We start from the raw sequence: 24,667 nt of genomic DNA, 5'->3' as shown, positions 1-24,667 counted from the left end.
CTGTAAACAAGGCTTTCAAAAGGATGGGCTTGATTAGAATAGATACTAAGTTGGATAGCCATCTGGAATTTGATGCCCAGGACCAGTCTAATTTTGATACAATGGAATGCTATTTTTGCTACCCTTGCCAGTTGCCATTATGAAGTCTCCCTGAAAATTGGATATCTGAAGTCAAAGTTTATTATTTTTCTCATTATGGTCTGCGCGCTTGGATTGGATTAAAAATTGCAGAGGAATTTGGTAAAATGATTCAACCTCCAATTTTTTTTTCTCTTTATATAGGTTGAAGGATTTCTTTGAAAATTTAGTTGGTGGGAGATTTTTATTGGAGTTGATCTAATTTTGAAACAGAAAATTAGTGGGATGCTTTTAATACTTATTGGTAATTCTGCATTTGATTGCATTTGATTGAAGATGAACTTGTCTTTATATCATTATATGCGGATGTGTTACTTCATTTCTTTTGTTTTTTGAATTACTGTGCTTTTGATCATCTATATTTACTCGATGGTAAAAATCTTATGGCATTCTTTTGTTGAATTATGAACCTTGTTTGATATGGGTGGATTTTTTTAGCTTCCTAATTTTTTGTGCTTTTTGGTTTCTTTGAAGTTGAGCAATTATACTTTGTCCTTCCTGATAAATTATGCAGTTGATGCCCTTTGCGATCTTATGGCATCCCTTTGTTGAATTATGTTTTCAATCTTTTTATATTGCTAGCCCTAGTTTCATCCAATTTTCTAGACCTTTTGAATGGTGTTTCTAGTTCATGTACTTGTCAACTGTTTATTCACTTGTATGCTCACCATCGAGGGTAGCTATGCATTTAGTGTTAGTATAGGCTTGTTAGGTGGAAAAGATTAATCAATTTTCATTACAAAAATCTACAATTGTACAAGGTATATATAGATACACAATTATATAAATATGGTAGCTATACAAATATAGATATACAGTTGTATACACAGCTGTATTCCCTAACAACCCCCAACCCCCCTTCCCCCAACAAACTCACAGGGGATCACATCGAGAGTTTAGACAAGAGAAAATCATGTTGTGCCCGTGTCTGAGATTTAGTAAACAGATCCGCAAGCTGACTCTCAGAAGGAACAAACTGGGGAGCCAGAATGCCTTTGTTGTACTGATCACGCAAGAAGAAAGCCAATATGCTTGGAGAGGGAATGTTTGACAGGATTCAAAGTGATCTGAATGGCACCGGTGTTGTCACAATGTAGAGAAGTAGGAGCATGCGAGACAACACCAAGATCATGCAAAAGCCAACACAACCAAACAATCTCCTCAGCAGTAGTAGCCATAGTACGAAGCTCTGCTTCAGTGCTAGATCGAGAAACGCCAGTTTGCTTCTTGGATTTACAAGCAATGAGAGAAGAGCCTAAGAACAAACGTAGCGCGAATGTAACAACGATCGATCGGATCACTAGCCCAAGTAGCATCGGAATAAGAACAAAGCTCCGAGAACTGCGGCCGAGAGAAGAGGAGGCCTCGAGACGGAGTTGCTCAAGATAGCGCAAAAAGCCTCAAAAAGATGGGCCATAGTGAATGAAGTAGGTGCACTAACAACCGACTCAAAACATGCACAAAGATAAGCAATGCCTGGACGAGTGAGGGTAAGATAGACCAGACTCCAAACCAAGTGATGATAGCGTGTCAGATCAGATAAGGGAGCCTCCACATCAGCACGCAACTGAAGATGTAGCTCCATAGGAGTGGTCACAAAGACAAGAGTCGAGAGTCGACTGCGTGCGAGGATATCAGATGTGTAACGCTGCTGGGACAACTGAAAACCAGTAGAAGTAGAATTGATCTCAATGCCCAAGAAATAGCTCAATCGACCAAGATCAGTCATCTGGAAATGTTGGTGAAGGTGATGCTTGACAAAATCCACATGAGCGTGATCATCACCAGATGATGATCATATCATCCACATAAAGCAACAACAAAGTCCGACCATGAGAGAAAGAGTGCACAAACAAAGCGGGATCATGCGAATAGGTCAAAACCAAAGAACAACCACGCAGACTCGAACGCTTAAACCGAGCCCGAGGAGCCCTGCTTTGAGACCATAGAGAGCCTTCCAGGGCTGACTGCATCAAAACCGAATGAGAAGAAAAAAAGCGGGGAGGAAGCATGTAAACCTCATGCTGAAGATCCCCGTGAAGAAAAGCATTCTTCACATTAAGCTGAAAGAGGACCATCGTCGAACAGCAACTACAGCAATGAGAGCTCGAATGATAGTCATATGAGCTACAGGAGCAAAAGTCTCATCATAATCTCGTCCCCCGCCTCCCTCGCAGAAACCACGAGCCACAAGACGAGCCTTGCATCGCTCTACGTAACCTGCCGAGCGAGTCTTGACTTTATAGACCCACTTGTAGGTAATGGGAACAACACCAGGAGGAAGGGGAATCAAATCCCATGTAGAAGTGCGCTCGAGAGCCTCCAACTCAGCAGACATAGCAGCTTGCCACTCGGTATTTTCGACGACCTCTCAGAAGAAGATGGCTCGGAGGGCCATCGAGGGAGAAATAGGTAGGTCAAGAAGCTGAGAGGCAAGATTAAGGCGATCAGGGGGATGACGATCACGAAGAGGATAATGACGTGCAGGGGGATCATCCGCAGGGAACACATCAGAGGAAGCCGTTGGCGCCGGGGGTGACTGCTCAGGAAGAGGAGGATCGGGAATAGAAAACTGGACAGGAGGGTCAGCAGTCAACGGTGAAACAGATGGAGGAGAGGAAGGATGAAATACAGGTGGAGGTGGGGACAGAGGAGGTGGTGAGGACACAATGAGAAACTGAACATCGGATGATGTAGTAGAGGAGTGAGAAGAAGAGGAAGGGGAAGGGACAAAGAAAGGACGATCCTCAACAAAGGAGACATCACGCGAGATACGGATGCGACGTGTAACATGATCATAACACCGATAGACTTTGTGCTCAGGACTATAACCAAGGAAGACACAAGGAACAGACTGAGTAGAAAGTTTAGTCCGCTCTAGAGGCATAAGGAGGACATAACACAAACAACCAAACACACGAAGATGAGAATAATGGGGTGGGCTGTAAAAAAGACATTCTCCTACACTACAACCCTGAAGAAAGGAAGAGGGTTGAAGATTGATGAGGTAAACAGCATTAGAGACAGCCTCAGCCCAAAAGTGAGGGGGAACATGGGAGGCAATGAGAAGAGTACGAGCGGTTTCAAGAATATAACGATGTTTCCTTTCAGCAGTGCCATTCTGAGCATGGGCTCCAGGACAAGAGAACTGAGGAAGAGTGCCGTGGGAGGCAAGAACCTTACGAAATTCATGAGAAAGATACTCCCCTCCTGAATCGGAACGGAAAGTACGAATTGTGGCATAAAATTGGGTGCGCACCATATTATAGAAATCAATATAAACCTTTGGAAATCATCAATACATAAAATAAATCCAAGTGTAACGGGAGAAATCATCAACAAAAATAACATAATAATATGTCCACCTTTGGAAACAAACGGGGCAGGACCCCAAACATCCGAATGAACTAATTCAAACGGAGACCTAGACCTAGACACACTTGAAGGATACAGGAGTTGTAGCTGTTTGCCAAGCTTACAACCCGAACAAGAATGAGAATTATCAACTGAAACACGACCTAAAACACCTTGATTAATAAGAGAAGACAGGCAAGAACCACTAGGATGGCCAAGCCGATGATGCCACTGATGGAAATGAACAGTAGAAAAACAATAAATAGAGGCCGCTAGTAACGTAGAAGAGGACGGAAGACGAAGGTGATCGAGCACATACACCCTACTATGGCGATGGCCAACTTCAATGAGGGTCCCTGTAAGACGATCCTGCACACGACAACCAAACTCATCAAAAATAACAAGATAGCCAAGAGAAGCGAGCTGGCTAGCTAAAATAAGATTCATGGAGAGCTGGGAACGCGTGCGGACGGCGCGCAGGCGGCGTGCGCTGGGGACGCGTTGGGCCGCGTGTGGGCGGCGCACGGGGGACGCACGCGGGCGGCAGGTGTCGCTGGGGTGCGTGTGCGGGCGCGGTTGCCGAGGGCGGCGCGCGGATCGAGGTGGTGCACGCGGATCGAGGGCGGCGGCGCGGAGAAAAAAAGGTTTAGAAAAACCTCTCTTATACCATGTTAGGTGGAAAAGATTAATCAATTTTCGCTACAAAAACCTACAATTGTACAAGGTATATATAGATACACGTTATATAAATATGGTAGCTATACAAATATAGATATACAGCTGTATACACAGTTGTATTCCCTAACAAGGCTCACCCCATGGGATGCCTGTCTGTATTCCTCATTACTTCCTTTTTTTTCCCTATAACATGCATGTCATAAATGAAATAAATAATTCACAAAATATTTTTTTTAATAAATCATAATATAATGTATCATGTAACAAGTTAATTAATATAAATAACATAAAATTTGAAATTAAATTAATAAATTAAATTAAAATATATGCTTTATTTTTACTGGGAAATCTCCGCGAGCGCGTGGATTTCTTGCTTTCCTTGGGGATTCTCACGGGGAACCCCACAGGGCGTGGAGAGCATTACCCATCTCTGCCTCACCTCACTAAACAAGGAAGAGTTTCCCCCTGTTCCTCGCCCCATGGGAGATTGTGGAGAATTTTCGTCCATCAGGGTGGGTCCTTGTGGAGAGAAGGGACTACCCACCCCACTTGCTTCCCTAGATGATTGTGCCTGTAAACTTGATTTATCATGCTCTACTAGGTTTTTTTTTTGTTTCTTCATGATTAAATGTTCATAGACACCAATCCTATGTCAAAAAAATTTTCTATAAAATATTAATTATAGTCTGAGATGGATGTTAAACTTTTAGGGTTGTTAAATACTCATTTCAGCTTTTTTATTTATTTTATTTAGTTTATTTTTTTATTTGTACATTTGAAAATTTTATAAAGCATTAAATATTTTTTTATTCAAATTTATACTTTATATTTAATGTGTTTCTATAATTTTCAATAAATTATATTTAGCAACATATTTTTTAAAATATATTATTAAATAAGAATAATATCAAAAAGTTCAACTAATTTTAACTAATTTTTTTAATTTATATATGATTTAGTTAAAATGGGCAAATAAAAAAAACCAAAGGTAGTATACGTATATTCTTTTTTTTTCTATTTACAAACATAAACCTAGTGTATATGAGTTAATTTGGGTAAAGCTAAATCGATTAAGCAGGCAATTGTAGTATTATGATTGGTTTCGTTTCACTTTGCCAAAAGCGATGCCCGGTTTTATGTAAAATGCTGCTTTGGTATGTCTTTTGTGGATATATACTTGATTCCATCTGAAATGGTAATGGCTGACAGTTAGGTGTTTGCGAAAATTAATTTAAAAAAAAAAGGTTGAAAAGGTCAAGGTGTCAACAATTGTATGTATGTTGCTTGTGCTTCATGTAGTTGGTCGGGAAATAAATGAGCAAATAATGAATGAAGATGGTGAAAATGTTGAATTGTGTATATGTATATATATTTAAATAATTTTTTTTTTTTTTTATCATTTCTTTTATTAGAGACTTCTAATATTAACACAGTGTGGGCCTTAGATTTCTTGAGAAGATTGAGTGATTACATAAATACCTTTCAGCTCGGCTGAAACTAATGTTATGGGTTTTAAGGTATTGTCTTCTCTTAATCTCTAGAGTATGTGCAATTGAAGTAATGTTTAAATTTTGCCTGAAGTAATTGTCATCCAGATTTTCGGAATAATACAAGTAATATGTAGTTTAAAATTTATGAAGGAAGAGTGTTTCCCTTCGATATAAACATGTTTTTGGTCATTTCAGTGAATTGATGTGTTTAAAGATTATATTATTTAAAATAAGGTTTTATTTCGGTTTTAATTTTATTTTAAAATTAAATTTAAAAACACAAAATGAGTGAATAATACAACAGTTGCCGTTATTATATATCCTAAAAATAGAAGATAAACAATTTTTTTTTTTGGGAAATTATTACATTACCTTTAAAAAATAATTTTAAAATTGTTTATTTGTATAAATTGTTTTAATGATCATATGCATAAACATCTTATCAGAAGTTATTTATTGTTAACTTAAAAATTTGCTACTTTTGTTAAAAAATCTAAAGCAAATATTAAATTGTGTCACAAATAGTTTCTGGCACGAGAGAATGGTTTTTGCCCAAGAAAATAAGTAAGCCAATCCAAACGTATCCAGCCTCACCTGCAAAGCAAAATCCTAGAAATTCAAAATGTATGATTTCCTACCGTGATTATGTCAGCGTTTAATGGGCAAGTATTTCAAGAGCCCACAAAATACACCAATGAATTATATGCAACACAATGCTCAAGATCAAACCATACAAATGTGAATACTGTCAAATGAGTGAACAACATTGGAAACCCAACCAAAGCCGTAGAGAGCCATTTGTCAATGGCGAAAGGACCAAAGCCTAAAAAAGTCCAACAACACTGCCTAGTCAAACCAACCACTACCCCATCCTGCCCCTTTTGACTCACACTACTAGACAAAGTCCCTCGTGATCACCAACACACCGCATCAGTCATCACACCATGCCTTCGGTCCCACCAATCGGACGGTTCACATCGCCGCAACACTTTAAATGAGAATTCGATGCCACCGACATTAGGGGTGTTATCGTCATTATAACAACCAAGAACGCACTACAGTGCGGTCCCGGTTATTTTATTCCTCCACCACGACTCGGTCCCCGCCGCACGATCCAATCACAATCGCTTATCACAAAGGCCACGCTGGACCAAATCTGGCGGTTATTCTAAACCGACCTCTTTAATGATCAGTCATGGTTGTACGTTTCGCGTCGTCGCTTTGACTCGCCACTAAAAGCACCGGATTTACGGCCAGGATCTCGCTAATAAACCCGCACGTGTTACCCAAACGGCCAGAATTAAAGGCCTTTTTTCGAGTGAATCGCTCTAGTATCAACCGAACATTTTCCTCGAGATCAGGTCTTGATACCGTATCTCGAGGAATTCCCAAGTGAATCGGGTTGTATTCGTTTCCCAAACAGAGAATCATATACCTCGAGATCCGAACCATCGAACCATAATAACCATTGATTAGCGGGCCCACAATAACATCTCTACAGTGGCAATCCCTGTAATTTATCTGATATTAATGGCTTATGGTTAATGGCGCATGCTTCACCCTAGAGTTGGCGCTTCTTTTCCTAACCCCATCTTTTGTAAGTACACTCTTACATGTAATATTAATTAATTATTCAATCAGTCTTAACTATAAAATCATCTTCCCAAGAAGTGGCGTTTCTTTTCCAGATCTTGTTTTTAATATAAATTTTAAATTATTTAATGTTAATAGTGTACTAAAACCACTGCTTACTCTACACTTTGTTTGCATAGAACCCCCTATGAAATTATAATTATTTAATTGCATAACTTATCCAAACCGACAGGGGGGTATGGAGAAAAAAGGCAAGAGAGAGAAGCGAAGAAGAGCCTGGGAAACCGAGCTCCGTTATATAAACAGAGACTAGAGAGAGTGGGGAGTACCTTGAGAAAAGGTTGCGGCGGCGGTGACGGTACGGCAATGGCTTCTCCAGCAAGCCATGAAAAAGTATCTCGTTTTCAAGATCAATCGTGTCCTCAGCTGCCAATGTGACAATTCTCAGATGGCGAAGTGTGCTCGAGCCGACGTGGGAGCCCTCGCTGGGAATGGAGGGTTCCGATTTTGGCCTCTGGTTTCCGCTGCGGTGCTTCGGCGTAAGCTCCTTGAGACTGTGATGTGCGGCGCATCGCGTCAGAAGCGACGCCATTCGCCGGCACCGTCGCCAGCTCTGGCGCCGGTATCGTCGGAGTCGAGGAGGAAGCATGGATCGGAGCGGCTTGCTGAGCTATTGATGGCCGAGGCTTCGGAGTCGGGATCGGAGGAAACGGAAGCAGAGTTTAAGCGGAAAGTCGAAGTTCTAGAAGAGTTAAAGGGCGTGGTTAGGAGACTACAAGAGGAGGATCACGATAGGAAGAGATCGGCGGCGATGGACGTCCGGCGTCTGGCTAAGGATGATCCCGAAGCGAGGGAGACGCTTGCGATGCTCGGATCAATTCCTCCTCTTGTTGGGATGGTCGATTCCGACGACCCCGAGGTCCAAATCACTACCCTCTACGCCCTCGCCAACCTTGGGATCGGAAATGACATGTGAGCATTCTCTTTCTCTCATCTCTTGACATCCAAAACTTCGATTTTCCACTCTCTTAAAACTATCGATTTTGTTTCAGGAACAAAGCGGCGATCGTGAAAGCAGGAGCGATTCACAAAATGCTTACCCTGATCAGCTCCCCTTCTATCTCCCCTTCTATCTCTGAAGCCATTGTTGCCAACTTCCTCAGCCTCAGCGCTCTAGACTCGAATAAACCCATCATCGGCTCCTCCGGCGCCATTCCCTTCTTAGTAAACGCGTTCAAAAACCCTCACCCTAACCCTAGTTCCACTTTCAAGCAAGACGCTCTCCGAGCTCTCTTCAATCTCTCCATTGCCCCCATGAACGTCTTCAACCTCATCGACGCTGGACTCGCCGAATCTCTACTCGCCGCCATTGGCGACATGGAGTTCAGCGATCGCACCCTCGCCATCCTCTCCAATCTCGTCACCGTCTCCGATGGCCGGCGCGCCGTGAGCCGCACGAGGGACGCGTTTCCCATCCTCGTCGACGTTCTCAACTGGTCCGATTCCCCTTCTTGCCAAGAGAAAGCAGCTTATATACTCATGGTGATGGCTCACAAGGGATACAACGATCGAACGGCCATGATCCAATCGGGAGTCATCTCCTCCCTCCTAGAGCTCACCCTCCTCGGTTCCCAACTCGCCCAGAAACGCGCTTCCCGTTTGCTAGAAATCCTAACCGTCGACAAAGGGAAACAGGTTTCCGAGGGCTTTGGATCCATTTCCGCCCCGATCAAATCAACGCCATCAGATCCAAAATCAACGGCCGAGATCGAAGCGGGAATGAGTGAGGAAAGACGCGCCGTTCGCCAGCTGGTGCAACAAAGTCTACAAAGCAACATGTGGCGGATTGTGCGCCGTGCGAACCTCCCCGGTGATTTTGCGCCGTCCGATCATTTCAAGGCCCTCACTTCCAGCTCAACATCCAAGAGCTTGCCATTCTGAAACTGCGGGGTCATCATTGAATGAACTTTAGGTAAAGTTCGGGTAAGTTGTGAAAAAGCTTCTTATTACTTTTTTTTTTTCCTATGCGCTTTTCCATTCCCGACAACTCTTTCCATTGTTCTGGAACGGTTCTGTCATTTGTGTTGATGGACAGGGCCGTCGTCGTCTTTGTGTGATTGAATACCTACTTCGTCGCTTGCTTTCTGGGTAGCGACAAGGGAATCTCAAGTAGTTTTTTTCGATGCGTCTTTTCTTTTTCATATCATCCCCTCTCAAAACTTCAAATTAGTTTTTTTGCTGATGTGACTTGTTTTCCTTTGTTTTCTTTTGTTTAAAATTTAGGGCTTTTTGTAGTAATTTAATAGATTTTATGATGAAGAACTCGTCTTTTTGTTGGCTTTAACTTATTATGCATTTGAACAGTTACTCATGGCTCTTGGATTTTTATCAATGATTGTTTGGTGATTTGACTGATTAGAGATAATAGTATTGATGGTGTTTATCTTGTTTACTTTGGAAAAAAAATAAAATTTGTTTGTTTGAATGTTTATGCGTCGGTGAGTTTTTTTAAGTATATCAATGCTTAAATAGTATTAAGTTTTAGATGGGATCAAGGGTAACCGAAACATGTTATAATTTACTACAATTTTAAACCATAGTGTAATCCCTTTTGTTATTGTTATTATTTGGAATTCACCATTTTTTTATTGTTGGAGTATTTATTTTTTTAATCTTGAAAATTTAGTGTTAATGGTGTTAAATATAAGCTGAAGAAAAGCCTCGCCATTTCCAACGAAGCTTTTAATAACTAGTGGAATCTTTTGGACTATGAGCTTGGCTTTAAACAATACTACTCCTAAGTAAGCCTTGGGATTTCAGCAGTGTAAGTATAAAAATAGATATTTTTCCCCTTCTCCTTGCCGTTAACCATAATATATTAATTACATTTGATACAGTGCAAGATGGAGGGAGGAGGTGAGAAGCACGTTGAGGCCCTTGATGACGCATCAAAGAGGTACTTCTGGACCCCTCCCATGTGGTGAATGGTGAAGTTTTTTGTAAATTTAGAATCAGAATGTGCAGCTCTTTTTCTCTGTTAAGTATTCATATATATATTATATATGGCGTCACATGCATCATGCATTGTATGTAATGGTGGTAATACCAGTGGACTAATAGTGGTAATAGCTGTGTGTGTGTGCTGTAAATGAGGGATCTTGGATGCATTCATTTCTTCTATTCTACTTGTCCTTTTCTTTGAGAGGGGTCCTTGATTTAGTTGTTCTCTCTTTTGGTGGCAGCTGGACGACTGCCTTATTAAATTCTAGCTTGTTTTCTTTTATTATTATTTTTAGTGTTTTTAATTTTGTTAAGAAATTGTTAGAATTTGTGTGTATGACGGAGAATTAGAATGGTGAGTCATAGAAGTTTCAGTGGTAAATCTCTCTTTCTAATGAAGTAGGAAATACTTTTTTTTTTTAGGACTAAAATGGCTTAGGTCAAGTATGAAGCATGCTTTTATTCATTGTAACATTTTAGAATAAACCAATGCCCATATTTGGTTATAAATTTCTCTACAAACCTCTCAAATCACTTCGTGTGTGCAGCCTCAACAAATTATTTATAAACCCTTTGAATCATACTTTTGTGCAAGCTCAACAAATTACTTAGTAATTAGCTTACAAAAAGTGATTATGGAAACAAGAATATTAAAATGACAGATTATTAAGTTTGAGCCACTGTTATTTGGCCTTTGATCATGTTAAGTGTTTTGTACAGTTTGATATTTAGATGTTAAACTATGTTAATTTGCTAAAGCATTCAAGTGAGATGCGTTTATATAAAACTTTAAAAAAATGTTTTCCTTCATATTAATATCAACTGTATTTTGGTCTATTAATATCAGATTATTTACGTAGAGTGTTTATTTTAATAGCATGTTCAAACATTGAATTTTAAAACTCCACATAATATAATGGTATATATATATATATATATATATATGTATATTAATTATTAATTCTATGTCGGTATATCTCTGATTTTTCTTAATGAGAGGTGTCGCATATTTATAAAAAATAAAAACTAATATTGATAGGCATTAAAATAGAAGCTCATCTCAAAAATATAAATTAAATGTTTATTTTTACGAAAGTAAAATTTGCACATATCTGAGAAGGGATAATACATGACAAAACACAGCATGTGATGGGATCAGAGATCCAGAGCATGTGGATCATTGCAAGGTTATTTCAAGGTTTCTTTAAACGCATGGACATGTGAGGCTGCCTGGTCGAAATCCCAACTTATTTCTGCTTTTGTACCAAATATTGACTTTGGAATATGATTATATGAATAGTTATTTTTACAATGAAATTTAATTAATCAAATAATATATATTTTTTTAGTAGAGTTTGTGGGACTACCTTGTGCTTTATTATTTGATTTGACAATCAAAGAATTTTTCTCATTAGTTATTTTGCTTGGCTTTTAAATCTTTTAAAGAAAGTTTTTAGTTTTAATGAGATCGCACTTAATTTTTTTTATTATTTTAAAACAATTTTAATATGATCTACTTAATGTTTTTTTATTATTTTAAAACAATTTTGACATGATCTTGGAGATTTTCAACCGTTACCTAAATGAGCATTTTAAAGGCTAAACAACTATACGAAGAATTTAATAAAATCTCGATTTAGAAGTTATAAAATATAAATCAACATAAAAAAAAAAAAGCAAATCTTAACAAATAACTAATATATATCATACATGATTTAAAATAAATTTAAAATAATTTTTGCTATAAACAAATGGTTTCATAACTTATTAGCATCATATCTTTTTTATAAGATCAAATGTCAAGCTCGTATAAAATAAGGATATAAAAATATTAACTCCACATTTGTATTGGCTTCTCTTTAGATGGGGCTTGTCACCTATTTGCTTAAAAAAAACTTATTTTCCAACTCAACACCTTTAACAACGGACTCATTCTCTTATTCCAGAACCAGATTATTCTATAGTCTTCTCTTATTTTAGTTTGGCACGCGTCCCTTAATCACAACATACATAAAAAAATATATATATATAAAAAAGTATACGTATCAGGATGTGATAAGAGAGGATCAAAAGAATATCCTGTTTTTGGAACCAGCAAGATGAATATTTTAACAACCGTTAGATTTCCACCTGGCACAATCCGAATAGATGACTAGCCAATTTTATCTACAATTTTATCCTACGTGATTCTTAACCAGTTCCATCGGCGTAGTATACCGGATACTTCTGTTTATCATATTACCCTTTCCCTCGCAATCCATCACGAGTGTTTGCCAATTGCCGAGAGCCTTGACTCTAACCCTAGTTCCGGCCCAATCGAAGCACAATGGCGCTCGGAATCCCTCCATTTTAGGTTATATTTTGCTTTTATCATTACATTCATGGCGAATTTGATGTTTGCATTGCTCTTTTATGGTTGTGCATAGATGGAGATAGAACATTTGTAGGATAATATTCATCTTAGTTCCAGCTTGGGAGCTCTAGGGTTTCGAAAATTATGTGATTTTAAACTTGTAATTTTTTACTTAGAGCCATGTATGTCTTCAAAGAGATGATTTGGCGCAATGGTTAGTGACTAATATATGAAAAAAGTTTAAACATGCAAACAGTGCTTCATCAGTAAGGTGCCATTTGTTTTGAAAATCTCATTTTGTCATTAAAGATGTGTTTGATAATGTCTGGAATAAGATTTTGTTATTCCCATTTGGTTTTTTTAAGTGAAATGTTTTATCCCAATTATGTTATGATGTGGTCTGGCTTGATTAATATTTAGGTTGTATAAGTGCACTTTTGGTGCTTGAACTATACATGTATATTCATTTTAGTATCTTAAAAAGGTTTTGATCTAAAGGTTTAAAATCAAATTTTGAGCAGGAACCATATATATATATTTTTTTTTTTGAATAAAGCAGGAACCATATTTGATCACCCTGATTTTATATTAAGTAATTATGGTAAGCCTGCAATTTATTTCGATTAGATAATAAACTGATTGTACAAATGTTTCTTGTGACCAAACCCTCCCTAAATTAATATTAAGTAAACATGGCAGGTTGATACTCTTCATTTGCTTTTGACATTAATTTGTTTGTAATTTCAATATTTTCATCTTTTGATTTGTCAATAAAATGAGGTTAGAGGAAGTGTTTGGAATTTGTTCTTCTACCATTTACCCAGGGCATGTCATTCAATTTGTTCGAAATGATGCGAAAGTATTGGATTATTCTCTTTTTCTTTAAACTTTAAAGTGCATTGATTGTGATGAAACTACTCTGGTGGCATAGTGGCTGAATTGATGAATAGCATGTCATTAGTTACACAATCACTATATAAATTTAGAAGACAAAGATCATCTTCTTTTCATGAATATCTTAACTAAGTAGATGGATCATTTCCAGTGTTAACTATATATATATATATTCATTTTTTGGTAGTGAGAACTTCAAGATCTAAGCAGATTGAGAAGATAATTTCTCAGAGTACTTAAAATATTACATCGCTCTCTTACTCCTTTTCTGGGAAAATGCTTTTATACTTGATTCTTATTTGCAATAATGGGTCCCTTTTAGTTATAGCTTTCTTAGCAGATTTTCAGGTTTTGTAGATCCTAATGCCACAAGAATTTCAAAACAAAGAGAAATCCTCGCTGGACAAGGGCATATATATATATATGTAGGCAATTGCATGGGAAGAATATGACAATTGACACACGTGAGAGAACACTGTGAAACTTAGATTATTTTCTGCACTCTTGCAAAAGATATTGGCTCATTTACTTGAAATTTGCACATAATGTTATCTTTCTTAAAGGTCTCAACCTTTGACTTTGGAAGAAAGCGCAATTAATTGGTCTAAGAGGCGTGATAGCAATATTACTGAGAAGACCAGAAGTCCACAAAGAATATTGACAATGTTAGGATTGCTTGAGAGGATGAAAAATGCCAAATCTCTCTTCTTTATTTTTTTTAATCTTATGATAAATTTTAATATTTATCGTGATAAAGGGTAAGAAAGAAAGCCATCGAGCAATGAGCAGCCGCAAAGGAGTTGGAGCTGTGCATTCATTTGGTCAAGGTCAAGGATTCCCAATCACAAGCAGAGGGAAACATGAAGAATGCACAATCTTCTTGTCTTTTTATTTTTCCCATAACTTCATCTCATTGAATGCTTCTTTTGGTTGCCTTTTCTTTGTTTCTCAGAGTCTTATTTTCATGTGGTGGTTTATAAAAAACCTGAACATTTAGAATTATAAAAGTTTTGTTCATTTTGACTGAAGAAGTTCTTTTTCCTAGGTGGTTTGTTTGTCACCCAGCAAGGCGCGCTATCCTTATGTTTGTAGAGGAGTTTTTCATGCCTGGTTCCAAGCTTCTACACTCCATGTGATGCAGGATTAGGTAATAAGACCAATGAAGTTGCTGAAAAAAAATATTATCACATGTGTTTCTTGTCAAAAACACATGTTGTTCATCTTTTGTATGATGGAGAGCCAGAGAGAGCAACGCAGGCTGGCTCAGGCTGTTGTAGAATAAAAGCATTTATTTATATTGTGCTTTGTGTTTGGTGTGAACTTTTGCATCAAGTTAGTCAGTTTGAAATAATTAATTTTAATTATAAATTTTCAATATCAATTTATTAATTATATATATATACATTGAGCTTTAAATGTATAACACATGCATGGATGTTTGATTGATTAAATCTTTGGTTAAAATCATATTAGTTTTAGATAAATATAAGTGAGAAAAAAAATATATATATATATATATATATATATCAATGTTTAAAAATTTAAAATTAAAATCATGTAAAAAAAATAAAAATAAAAATCTTTTTAAATTTCTATACATAAATCACGTGATATAACCAAATATATTAGTGAACCTATATAAAATAATAATAATAAAATAATCATTGGCATACATGCAGAAATAGATTGCTTTCCAATCATCAATCAATCTGCATAAGTTCAAATTTAATTACATATAATTTTTTAAATATTTTCCTATAAAATTATTATTATTTTTTTTAACTCTTCCCAACCATTGGATATATATCTGACGTCTCCTAGTGAATCCACGCCTACAAAGGATCACAAGGAGATCACAAGTAGTGCGGACTAGAAACTATCTCGATAAACCGGAATACATAGAACGGGTGGAGTCCGCTTAAAACACCGCCTTATTCGATAAACAACCCTCTTCGTTCCTAGCGAGAGAGAGCCCGCAGCGAAGATCAAATCAAAGCATTGTTCCGTCATCATCGTGAGAAAAACTAGGGCAGGTATGGAACCGAACAAACCCTAGGTTTTCTTCATTCCTTCTCCCTTTCTCTCTCTCTCTCTCTCTCTCTCTCTCTCGCTCTCTTCTCTTTATCGCGAGCCCTAGTTGTTGTTTGGCATTTGATTTTTTTCTCGGATGCGCTTGGTTTGTAGGGAATTTGTGAGGTTTTGGATGGTGTGAGACTGCTACACGGAATTCTGAATCGGGGTTGATGGCGTGCCCGGAGAAGGTGCTTGAAGTGAATATTATGGAGGTTGGGTACTTGCTTTTGCGCCCGCCCGCCTCCGTGAAGGATCTCCTTGCCCTTCTTGATGTGAGTTCTTGATTTTTGTGGTTTTCTTGATGCTTTTAGGGTTAGGGTGAATGGTTTTTGTGCGTGTGTATATGTGTGCGTGCGGTTGCTTGTGAGATACCTTGTGTTTGTAATGCCAGAGATTGGCGAAAATGGCAGAAAATTAGGTATGGTTCATGGAAGAAGGTTTTGGTGAGGTGCTTGCTTTGGTTGTGGCATTCTCCATGCTTTTATGGTTAATCAAAAAATGGCTGTAATGCCAGAGATGAGTGAAATGGCATAAAACTAGGTATGGTTTCATCGAAGATGGCTTCGGTGAGGTTATTGCTTTGGTTGCGGAATTCTCTATGCTTTTATGGTTAATAAAAAAATGGTTATATATGGTTTTAGTATGCCAATTATTAAATGATGACAAAGAAAGAGGCTGTATGTTATTTTTGGCGAAGCTTTGGGGCAATCTGGCAGCAGATGGACATGAGTCTTCGAATATATATATTCTCTGTTAGATACTTAAAGCTAGCAGCTCCATATGTCAAAGAGCAGTTTCTTTGTTGTTATGTTTTACGCATGATCTGTTCTTTATTAACGGTTTTTGTATTGACAGCGAGCTGAGTCTCTGTTGTCAAGAGTGGAGCAATCACCTTCCCCAACAATGTCAGCTTCTATTTTTTCTGCAACAAAAGCATTGGTTTCTAAAGGAATTTTCAGACATCAAGATAAGGATATCAGACTTGGCGCAACATCTTGTATTAGTGAAATCACAAGAATAACAGCACCGGACACCCCGTATGATGATGATTTGATGAAGGTCTGATTAAAACAATATGTGATCTTAAGGATGCGTTTAGAGTCTTATTTAATTTTTTACCTCTATTTGAAACGATTTTTTTTATTACTGCTCAGGAGGTCTTTCAAAGGATTGTTGAAGCCTTTGAAAAGTTGGATGACATGACTAGTGAGTCATACCCAAGGAGGGTATCTATACTTGAAACTGTTGCTAAGGTTCGGTCCTGTGTGGTGATGTTGGATCTTGAGTGTGACGAATTAATTCTACAGATGTTTCATCATTTCCTGAGGATCATAGGGTGTGCACTAAGACAATTCTTTTTGATGCATCAAAATGTTGTTCTTTGCATTCAAGCGCATATCATTCCAAATCTGATGATGTTACCTTTCAGGTCTAATGATTCAGAAAACGTTTTTTCCTCAATGGAAACTATCATGACTCTTGTAATAGAAGAGAGTGAAGATATACCCTCTGGGCTTCTCTCATGTCTCTTAGCTCCAGTGAAGGAAGATAATAAGGCAAGTTAATCTTCAGAATGGTATTATATTATCAATTGTTCTTTATGATTGTTTCCTGTATGATAAATTATTGGTTCCCAGGATGTTTTGCCAGCTGCACGCAGATTAGCAGAGAAAGTTTTTATCAACTGTGGCACAAAATTGAGGCCATACTTGCTGGATGCAGTCAATTTGGCTGGCGGTTGTTTGTCTGATTATTCTGATATTGTTGCTTCGGTATGCCATGAAAGGTCTGAAGCTTTGGATCATGATGATTTAGTAGATTCTAGATCACATTTGGTTCGTATTTCTCTCCCTTATTTTTAATGCAAATGCAAATTAGATGTGTTTTATGTTATTGCATTTGCTCCTTGTCTGTCATTATTTGTATTCGACTATAATGGTTTTTTAATAAAATCCTTTAGCATGAGTTGGAAAATCAAGTGTTCCACTGGAGCTTCACCGGTGTTAGAATGCCATATAAGTAAATAATTTTGATGTTATCAGTATCTAGGGTATAAAGGCAGTATGTGAAATTGTAAGAATTCCTCCTATTCTGGCAGTTCTTAAGTTGTTATGATTGTGAATTCATTTCTATTTCATCTGTTCTGTTTATCAGGTTTCTGGAATTCTGGAACCAGAAGCTGGATATCCCAAAGGGGTTGACAAGTCAAAAAACTTGGTGATGAGCAACAGAGCTGTTCTGCTTGGTAATGGTGATTCCACAGTGGAAGCTACTTCTCAAGAACAAATGGCTGACAAGTTGAAGTCAGAGGCTGTAAAAGTGGATAATACCTCAGATTGCAATACCAAGAATTCAAGGAATCATAAAAGAAGTTTTTCAGCTCAGTTGACTGAGGAGGCTGATGATTCCCAAATAGACAGTGATAATATGGTGCCTAATAGGAGAAGAGGCCAAGATAAAGAAATTGGTAGTTTGTCTTCTGGTAGTCCATCTATTAAAGAAGCAGACCCTTCAACATGTTCTGAGCATGGTGAAGCTCAGCCTCCCATGCATTCAGAAAATGGAGGTGCACTTGTTACTTCACTGAAAACTAATGGGGATCTTCCTGAGGCAGGTCGTCCGAGAAGGAGCAGGCATTCTGGTTTAAAGACTCAAGTGAGAAAAAATGGTATGGCTGTAATGGGTTCATCAAAAGGTGATTCTCGGAATGATGGAAGGCTGGATGAGGGGGTGGTCTCTCCCAAGACTGATGTCAACAGCGCTGGTGACTCTGAAGTGAAATTACGAAGGCGTTCTGGCAAAAAATTGCATGTGGACAATTCTGATGATGGCGGAATCCTTGCAATAGATAATCTCTCAAAGAATGATGGTGATTTTAGCAATGTGGCAGCAGAAGACACAAAGCGGAATGGTAAAAAAGGAGGTCGAAGAAGGCCAGGTTTGGATGATTTATCAGGAAAACGGAAGTCTAACATCGTACCTCAGAAGAGAAAAACTTCACTTGGAATGAATGAACCTGTAGAACATAGTTTGAAGGTGAAGTAGACTTGCTTGCAGCAATTTTCGCATCTGTTTATTGTGTTTAGTTCTTTTTTCTTATAAATTTTCTTATTGATATGCTCGTTAGAAACCCTTTATTATTTTAGGGAAAGGACCTAGAAGTCTTTGATAAGTTTCAGAAGGATCTTTATTATTTTACACTAGATTTTTAGAAAAAAAATACCACATCACTCCCTTTTTTTTTTTAATGAAGTTACTATTTTTCACTTAATATATATATATATATATATATATATATATATAATATGTATGTTTCTTCTTAACTGGGTTTCATTGTAGTTATTGTTACTCACTTTCATAAATAATTTGTTGTCCTGGTTTCACGTAAAGCTATGCCAACTTGTTTGCTACTCTTTTTGGGATAACTTCTCTTTTCTCTATTGAGGGCTTATTTTTTTATTTACTATTGTGATTTCCTTCCACCCTCTTGCATATATCCCATGATACTGTATACTTACATGTGCAATAGCATGGGTAGGATGTACTTCACAGGGCATGAAACTTTTGCTTCTTGCAATTCCTGGGCACGTAGATAATCCTAGTTATTAGTTTTTTTTTCTTCGGTCTCTTTCTTTTTATAAATATAAATAGCCATTAGTCTTTTGTAATGTCAGTCTTGTTATGTGATGAATAAGGCAAAACTGTTCGTTAAAATATGACTGCTATTTTGTGCATCTTCTAGGAAATGGGTCGCTCACACAAAGCTGCAATCAAAGTGCCAAGTAAAGATCATAGTCATTTGGATGAGAGTGCCAAAGACAAAATCTCGTAGAAAGCGTTCCCGCCGTGCAAGAGAGGAGGTAATAATAGTTTTTGTAAAATGTGTGCTGTATTTTACCAGGAGGAATTCTAGATTCCTTATTACTTGGATGAGATAGAAATTGCCTTTATTTCATTTTAAATCTTCTCCTTATCTTCATTGTGGTTGTCCAATGCTATTTTTTTATTCTTTTATCCTTTTTTTTTCTCTCAACATTATCGCTCATCCCTTTATTTTTATATTGTAATGTTTCCTCACTGTAATGTGTTAGGAAGTTAACTACTGTTATTATTGTTTCATAGTGGGAATCTACTTATGGTCTGCGCCTAGAGCTGGTAATGATAGTCTTGGACTCTTTTTTTAGAATGAACTGTCAAATGAACTTTTAATATTCCCATTATCTCGATATGAATTGAGACGAAAGCTTTATAAAGCCTTTGTAAAGATTCCGATCTTCTGTTAAAAATTAAAGAGTGCGTCACTTGCGTCTTTTTTCCACATCGAAAAAGTAAATACTTGGATCTTTTTGCACAGAACTTCCTTATAGTCTGTCTAAACCAGATCGAGCCCGGGATCTTCTTGGAAATGGGAGAATAATGTATCCATTTATCATTGACATCTTTCTTTTCACTCCCAACAACAGGTGAAAATGATTTTTGTGGCCTATTGCAAGCTACTGGGAATTATTGAAAGTCTATAATTTCATTTTTTTTGTGTGTGCATTTTATCATTGCCCTTTATTATTTCTCATGAATAAACTGTTAAGCATAAACACTCACTTGAAGTTAGTGCGTTGTCCCTTCAATTTATCTATCTGTAGTATGTACTTATTGAGAAATATCGTTTATTCTGCTACTGTGTTGATTCCATTATGTTTACGTTTTTAGGTTTTATAATACTTTACATCTTTTTCTTTGATATTTGGACAATTTTTTCTAGATGCCATTTCTTGCATCATATTCCTTTACTTTTATGTGATTGTATCTTTCTAAGCAAACTTTCCTCTCATGTTGCTCGTCACTGTTGTCGGCTTGCGTGAATGATGGCTTTACTATGTGTCCTTATTTTATGTTCATGTCAGACACCTGAAATTGAAGATGACAAGGAACAGCTTGATGAGAGAGTAGTTGGTTCCAAGATTAAAGTCTGGTGGCCAGAAGACAAGTTGTAAGGATTTTAATCTGAACCCTTCTATTGGATGTAGTTATCTTGATTTTAACTGAATCTCCAATACTGATCGTTTGGCTTAAATATTGCTACACTGTTTTGTTTGGTTTCAGAATTAAATTAGAACTATATAATTACCATACTGAGGCAGAAAGCATGGATCATCACTTCATTTGCTTGATTTGATCTGTTTGTCTTTTGATGTTTTGAACATATCATGTTCGCATTGGATCCCTATTCCCTTCAGACCGAGAAATGTGGCCATGACATTTTGTTGTTCTTTGTTTGTTTGTTTTTCGGCCCTCTGCTTTATTTGTTATTCTAGATTGTCCTGGGATAATGCTTCATGACATTTATGTGTTCTTCTATATTGTCCTGGAATAATTTCATCATTGTTAAATCAAATACTTCGCTTTCTATGCTACATGTGTAAGCCAAACTAGGTGGAAACCAGTAAAAATCGTTTTCCTGATCTTTGTGTGTTCTTTGTTGTCAAACTTTTCCTTTTTATAGCATACCATCGGCTTTATGCCAAATCAAAACTGCTCTATAAATCTGTTTGTATGTGGGTTTGGACTGATTGATTTCTAAGTTATTCTCTTAATTTGGGACTAGACAACACATTATTCTTATAATGGCTGTTTACTTTCATTTATGTATTTTTTCTTTTTTGGAATTTCTCATTAAAGTCATGTTCTTGTAATTATTTGATGAGATTCAGGAATTTGCTTATATATAATATTTTAGGTGTTGGAATAAACACAATTTGTGGTATTTCTAATAATAGTAAATATGCATTTGTATAATTTTTTTCTTTCAAATGTGAATAAGGCATACTACTTGAGCTTCAATTTATGTAATTTTGTTAAATAGGTTTTTCAGAAAATTTTCTTGTTATTTTGCAGGTTTTATGAAGGTAAGATTGATGCTTTTGATCCTGCCACAAAGGAACATAAGGTATGATGGTTTTGAACAAAGGAACATACAGGTTCTGCCTTGACCATTGCTTTTTTTTTTTTCTGTAGTTTTAGAATGGTGAGTTGAATGTTATTTTTCCAAGATGTCTCTGTGATCTCTTTATGGTTTTCTACAGGTTGTATACCTTGATGGTGATGTTGAAGTTTTGCTGCTAAAGAATGAACAGTATAAATTAATTGAAGGTGATGCTGTGGAAGATGAGGTGCGCAGACACACTGATTTTGCACTACTTGTTAACTGTCATGTGCCATGCACGCTTGTTGAATCACAAGATAATTCGATGTTGATAAAAACTTTTGAAGTATATTAAAAGTCAACTATAGCATTAGGATTTGAATTCTTTTGAAAATATTGACCATGGTAATAAAATTGAAGCATGTGGAATTTAACTTTTTTCTGATGTTCCGACTTTTTATTATATTTCAAGATTAACTTTATGTTAAATTGTAAGTAGTAATTACTTTTACTTTTTTCCAGTTATGTATCCTTTTAGTGATTTATTTTCCTTAGATTTTGTTGGCTAATTTATCCTTTTGACAGGGCGAAGATGAACATACTCCAAGTCCTAGCGGACATTCAGAAGGGTAAGTTTTCCATGTATTTTTTCTTCATAGATTTGCTCCAAGATATTGAATAACCAAGACTAGGACATTGCTTTTTTACCCCTGACTTGTACTGTTTTAATTCTATGATTGTTCTGATTCCATTGAAGATTATTGGCTACCCAACTATCTTAAATTATTTGCAGTGCTCATGCCAACTCCTGTTCAGCCATGCACTTGTGTGCCATTTGCATGCTCGGTACTAGCATGATTTATCACATATCTAGAGACACACGTGTATGATATTTAATGGTATTTATTATTCTACAAGTTTCCTCTGGAAATTGTTTTGGGAGATTTTTTAAAATATTTTTACATGTTAGGATATTTGACATTATTCAAAGTAAAAAACATGGGATAATATGTGGCAAATCTACACTGCACAAAATTTTGATATCACACTTTTCATGGTATTTTTACTTCTGTGCTGTTAGTTTTCCTGAGGTTTTGTTTCTTGGAAATTGGAATGGAATCAAAAGCCATTATTAATGAGGACATTGCATGTCAATTGATTTTTTTTTTTCCCAGTTCTCTTGTTAAATTTTTGTTTTTTTTTTCTCTACATCTTGAGATTGGGAGGCTAAATCCAAGAGCTTGTTCATGTGGTTCCATGTAAATAATGAGACTAATGGCAGTTGTATCTAATTTTAATTCATTCAGTGGTTATCTTTGCTTAATAAACAATGCTTTCCTTTCACTTAATGATACCATCTTGCTTAATAAACAATACTTTCCTTTCACTTAATGATACCATCTTATCTCATATTTCTCTTATTGCCAATTTAACCAGGCCACCCGTCAAGAAAGCAAAAAATTTAAATTCTGTGCCTAGAAACCCTACTAAAGATGCAAAGGAGAAGAGGTGGGTTATTTTGATATCAATTTTTGATGTAGATTTTTCTGTGTGAACAAATTATTGAAAGAGCCTTGCTTTTTTCTTCCAGTGCTGGAAAATCAAAGGGCAAATCTAGGTCAGGTGACCAAGGTTCCACCGGTAAGCAGGGAAGTGACACCCGTAGGACAAGGTCCAAAGTTAGCGCCCCCAATGTTACTAGTCCACTGGTTCCTTCTGTCAAATCAAAGGAAAAGGCTGCAACAAAAATTCAAGAAAGCACTACCAAGATAGGCGCCCATGAGAGGGAGCATCATAAGAAGTCCATGGATGCCAGCTTGGAACCATCTTCAGCTGCCGATGCCCCAGTTACAAAGACCAAGGTAAAGGAGGGTGCACCAGCTAAAAGCGGCAGCAAGTTGAAGGACACTGTTTCTAAAACCAGTGCTGTTACCACCGATGCAAAAATATCTGAAACTGCTGGTAATTCTGACAATGAGATGGTTGATGCTGCCATTAAGTTGAAGAATGCCGACAAAGACACTCCGAAAACTGGCCGGAAACGTGGAAACCCTATGGCTGCTTCCATTTCTAGTAAATCTAAGGTGAACTCTAATTCTTCTACCAAAGGTAAATCAAAAGTTAAACAAATTATGACATCTGTGGCCAATGCTTCTGCTGACTCTGACAACATACAAGAAGAAAGCGTCTCTGCAAGTGGAAAGAAGCGCCGGAGGAAGGTCCACAGTTAGACAAGCATGGGATGCTTATCATGTCGTGTGCTTTGTTTTTTCCATCGCCCACTTGTATCTCTATGCATGTTCTGATGGGCTCGCAGGATGTCCCCACTTTTGCACTCAACTGTTCGGAGGATTAGGATCATATCTGGACTGGTGATATACTGTGGTGCAGCAAATCAATGGGTTTCTATCAGTGAAAGCATGACATGCCTTTTGATGTGTTTTTAGGAGATCATGATGCGAGTGGCTGATTGTTAGATGTTTACCTTTTAGTTTTAGATATAGATATATATATATAAGAAGTTAGAAGTCTTGTAGGTTGTTTAGAGCGTGATGATGTTAATATCCCGTTGAAAGTTTGTGAATTTTGAGAAAGAAAGATCAAGTGTTGAAACGTAGTAAAAATTGTTTGGTGCATGCTTATTATAGTGCCTAGCCTTGTTAAACTCAAATGGTGTTTCACAATACATGCATGCACACAGAAGAATGCAGCCATGCTGTATCCTTCCTAATTAACCCTTTTGCTTCGTAATACTTATATTTCTTGGGGGTATAATTGTATAAAACTGGCTCTCTTTGAATGAAATAGTCATACTTGTGTGAAAAATATTCTGTTTTCTTATAAAGCCCCGCGCGACGTTATGATTGGCCAATTATTAAGAGGGTTAAAAAAAGAGAACAGAGCCTGAAAAACACAACGACAACAAATGAGTAGTAGTGACAAGGCGACAAATCGGTCAGACAGGTCCAATCGGCTCTTCTCATGTATATATTCCCTCTCGGACAAAACAACACACGCATAACAGCAACAACATCCTTCCCCCATTCTCAGACGCCATCATACACTCATTTCACACGCACCACCAAACACTGACACACACACCCCCTACTTTATTTTTCTCCGCCTATGTCACAATCATTTATATATAGATATCACATTCAAGAGAGCTAAACG

At 37.2% G+C, this 24,667-nt stretch overlaps 2 protein-coding genes across 3 annotated transcripts; both read left to right on the top strand.

Moving 5' to 3' along the window:
• Window positions 1-7,461: 7,461 nt before the first annotated feature.
• LOC120267492 (U-box domain-containing protein 12) lies at window positions 7,462-10,542 on the top strand. 2 transcript variants are annotated; one of them, XM_039275167.1, is made up of 3 exons: window positions 7,462-8,225; window positions 8,306-9,225; window positions 10,151-10,542. In XM_039275167.1, exons 1-2 carry the CDS (start codon window positions 7,639-7,641, stop codon window positions 9,192-9,194), a joined length of 1,476 nt encoding a protein of 491 aa, XP_039131101.1. In that variant the 5' UTR covers window positions 7,462-7,638; the 3' UTR covers window positions 9,195-9,225; window positions 10,151-10,542. The 2 variants fall into 2 exon arrangements, with proteins under 2 accessions (XP_039131101.1, XP_039131099.1); XM_039275165.1 differs by having other exon boundaries at window positions 7,473-8,225; window positions 8,306-9,236; window positions 10,151-10,472.
• A 4,871-nt stretch (window positions 10,543-15,413) lies between these two features.
• Window positions 15,414-21,645, top strand: LOC120266707. Its single transcript, XM_039274358.1, has 10 exons — window positions 15,414-15,533; window positions 15,685-15,845; window positions 16,429-16,632; window positions 16,728-16,909; window positions 17,003-17,129; window positions 17,211-17,408; window positions 17,728-18,609; window positions 19,316-19,433; window positions 20,475-20,560; window positions 21,466-21,645. Exons 2-8 carry the CDS (start codon window positions 15,744-15,746, stop codon window positions 19,403-19,405), a joined length of 1,785 nt encoding a protein of 594 aa, XP_039130292.1. The 5' UTR covers window positions 15,414-15,533; window positions 15,685-15,743; the 3' UTR covers window positions 19,406-19,433; window positions 20,475-20,560; window positions 21,466-21,645.
• The last annotated feature ends 3,022 nt before the right edge of the window (window positions 21,646-24,667 follow it).

This window comes from Dioscorea cayenensis, chromosome 8 (assembly GCF_009730915.1).
Source record: "Dioscorea cayenensis subsp. rotundata cultivar TDr96_F1 chromosome 8, TDr96_F1_v2_PseudoChromosome.rev07_lg8_w22 25.fasta, whole genome shotgun sequence".
NCBI lineage: Eukaryota > Viridiplantae > Streptophyta > Magnoliopsida > Dioscoreales > Dioscoreaceae > Dioscorea > Dioscorea cayenensis.
This window is presented reverse-complemented; position numbering and strand designations above follow the sequence as displayed.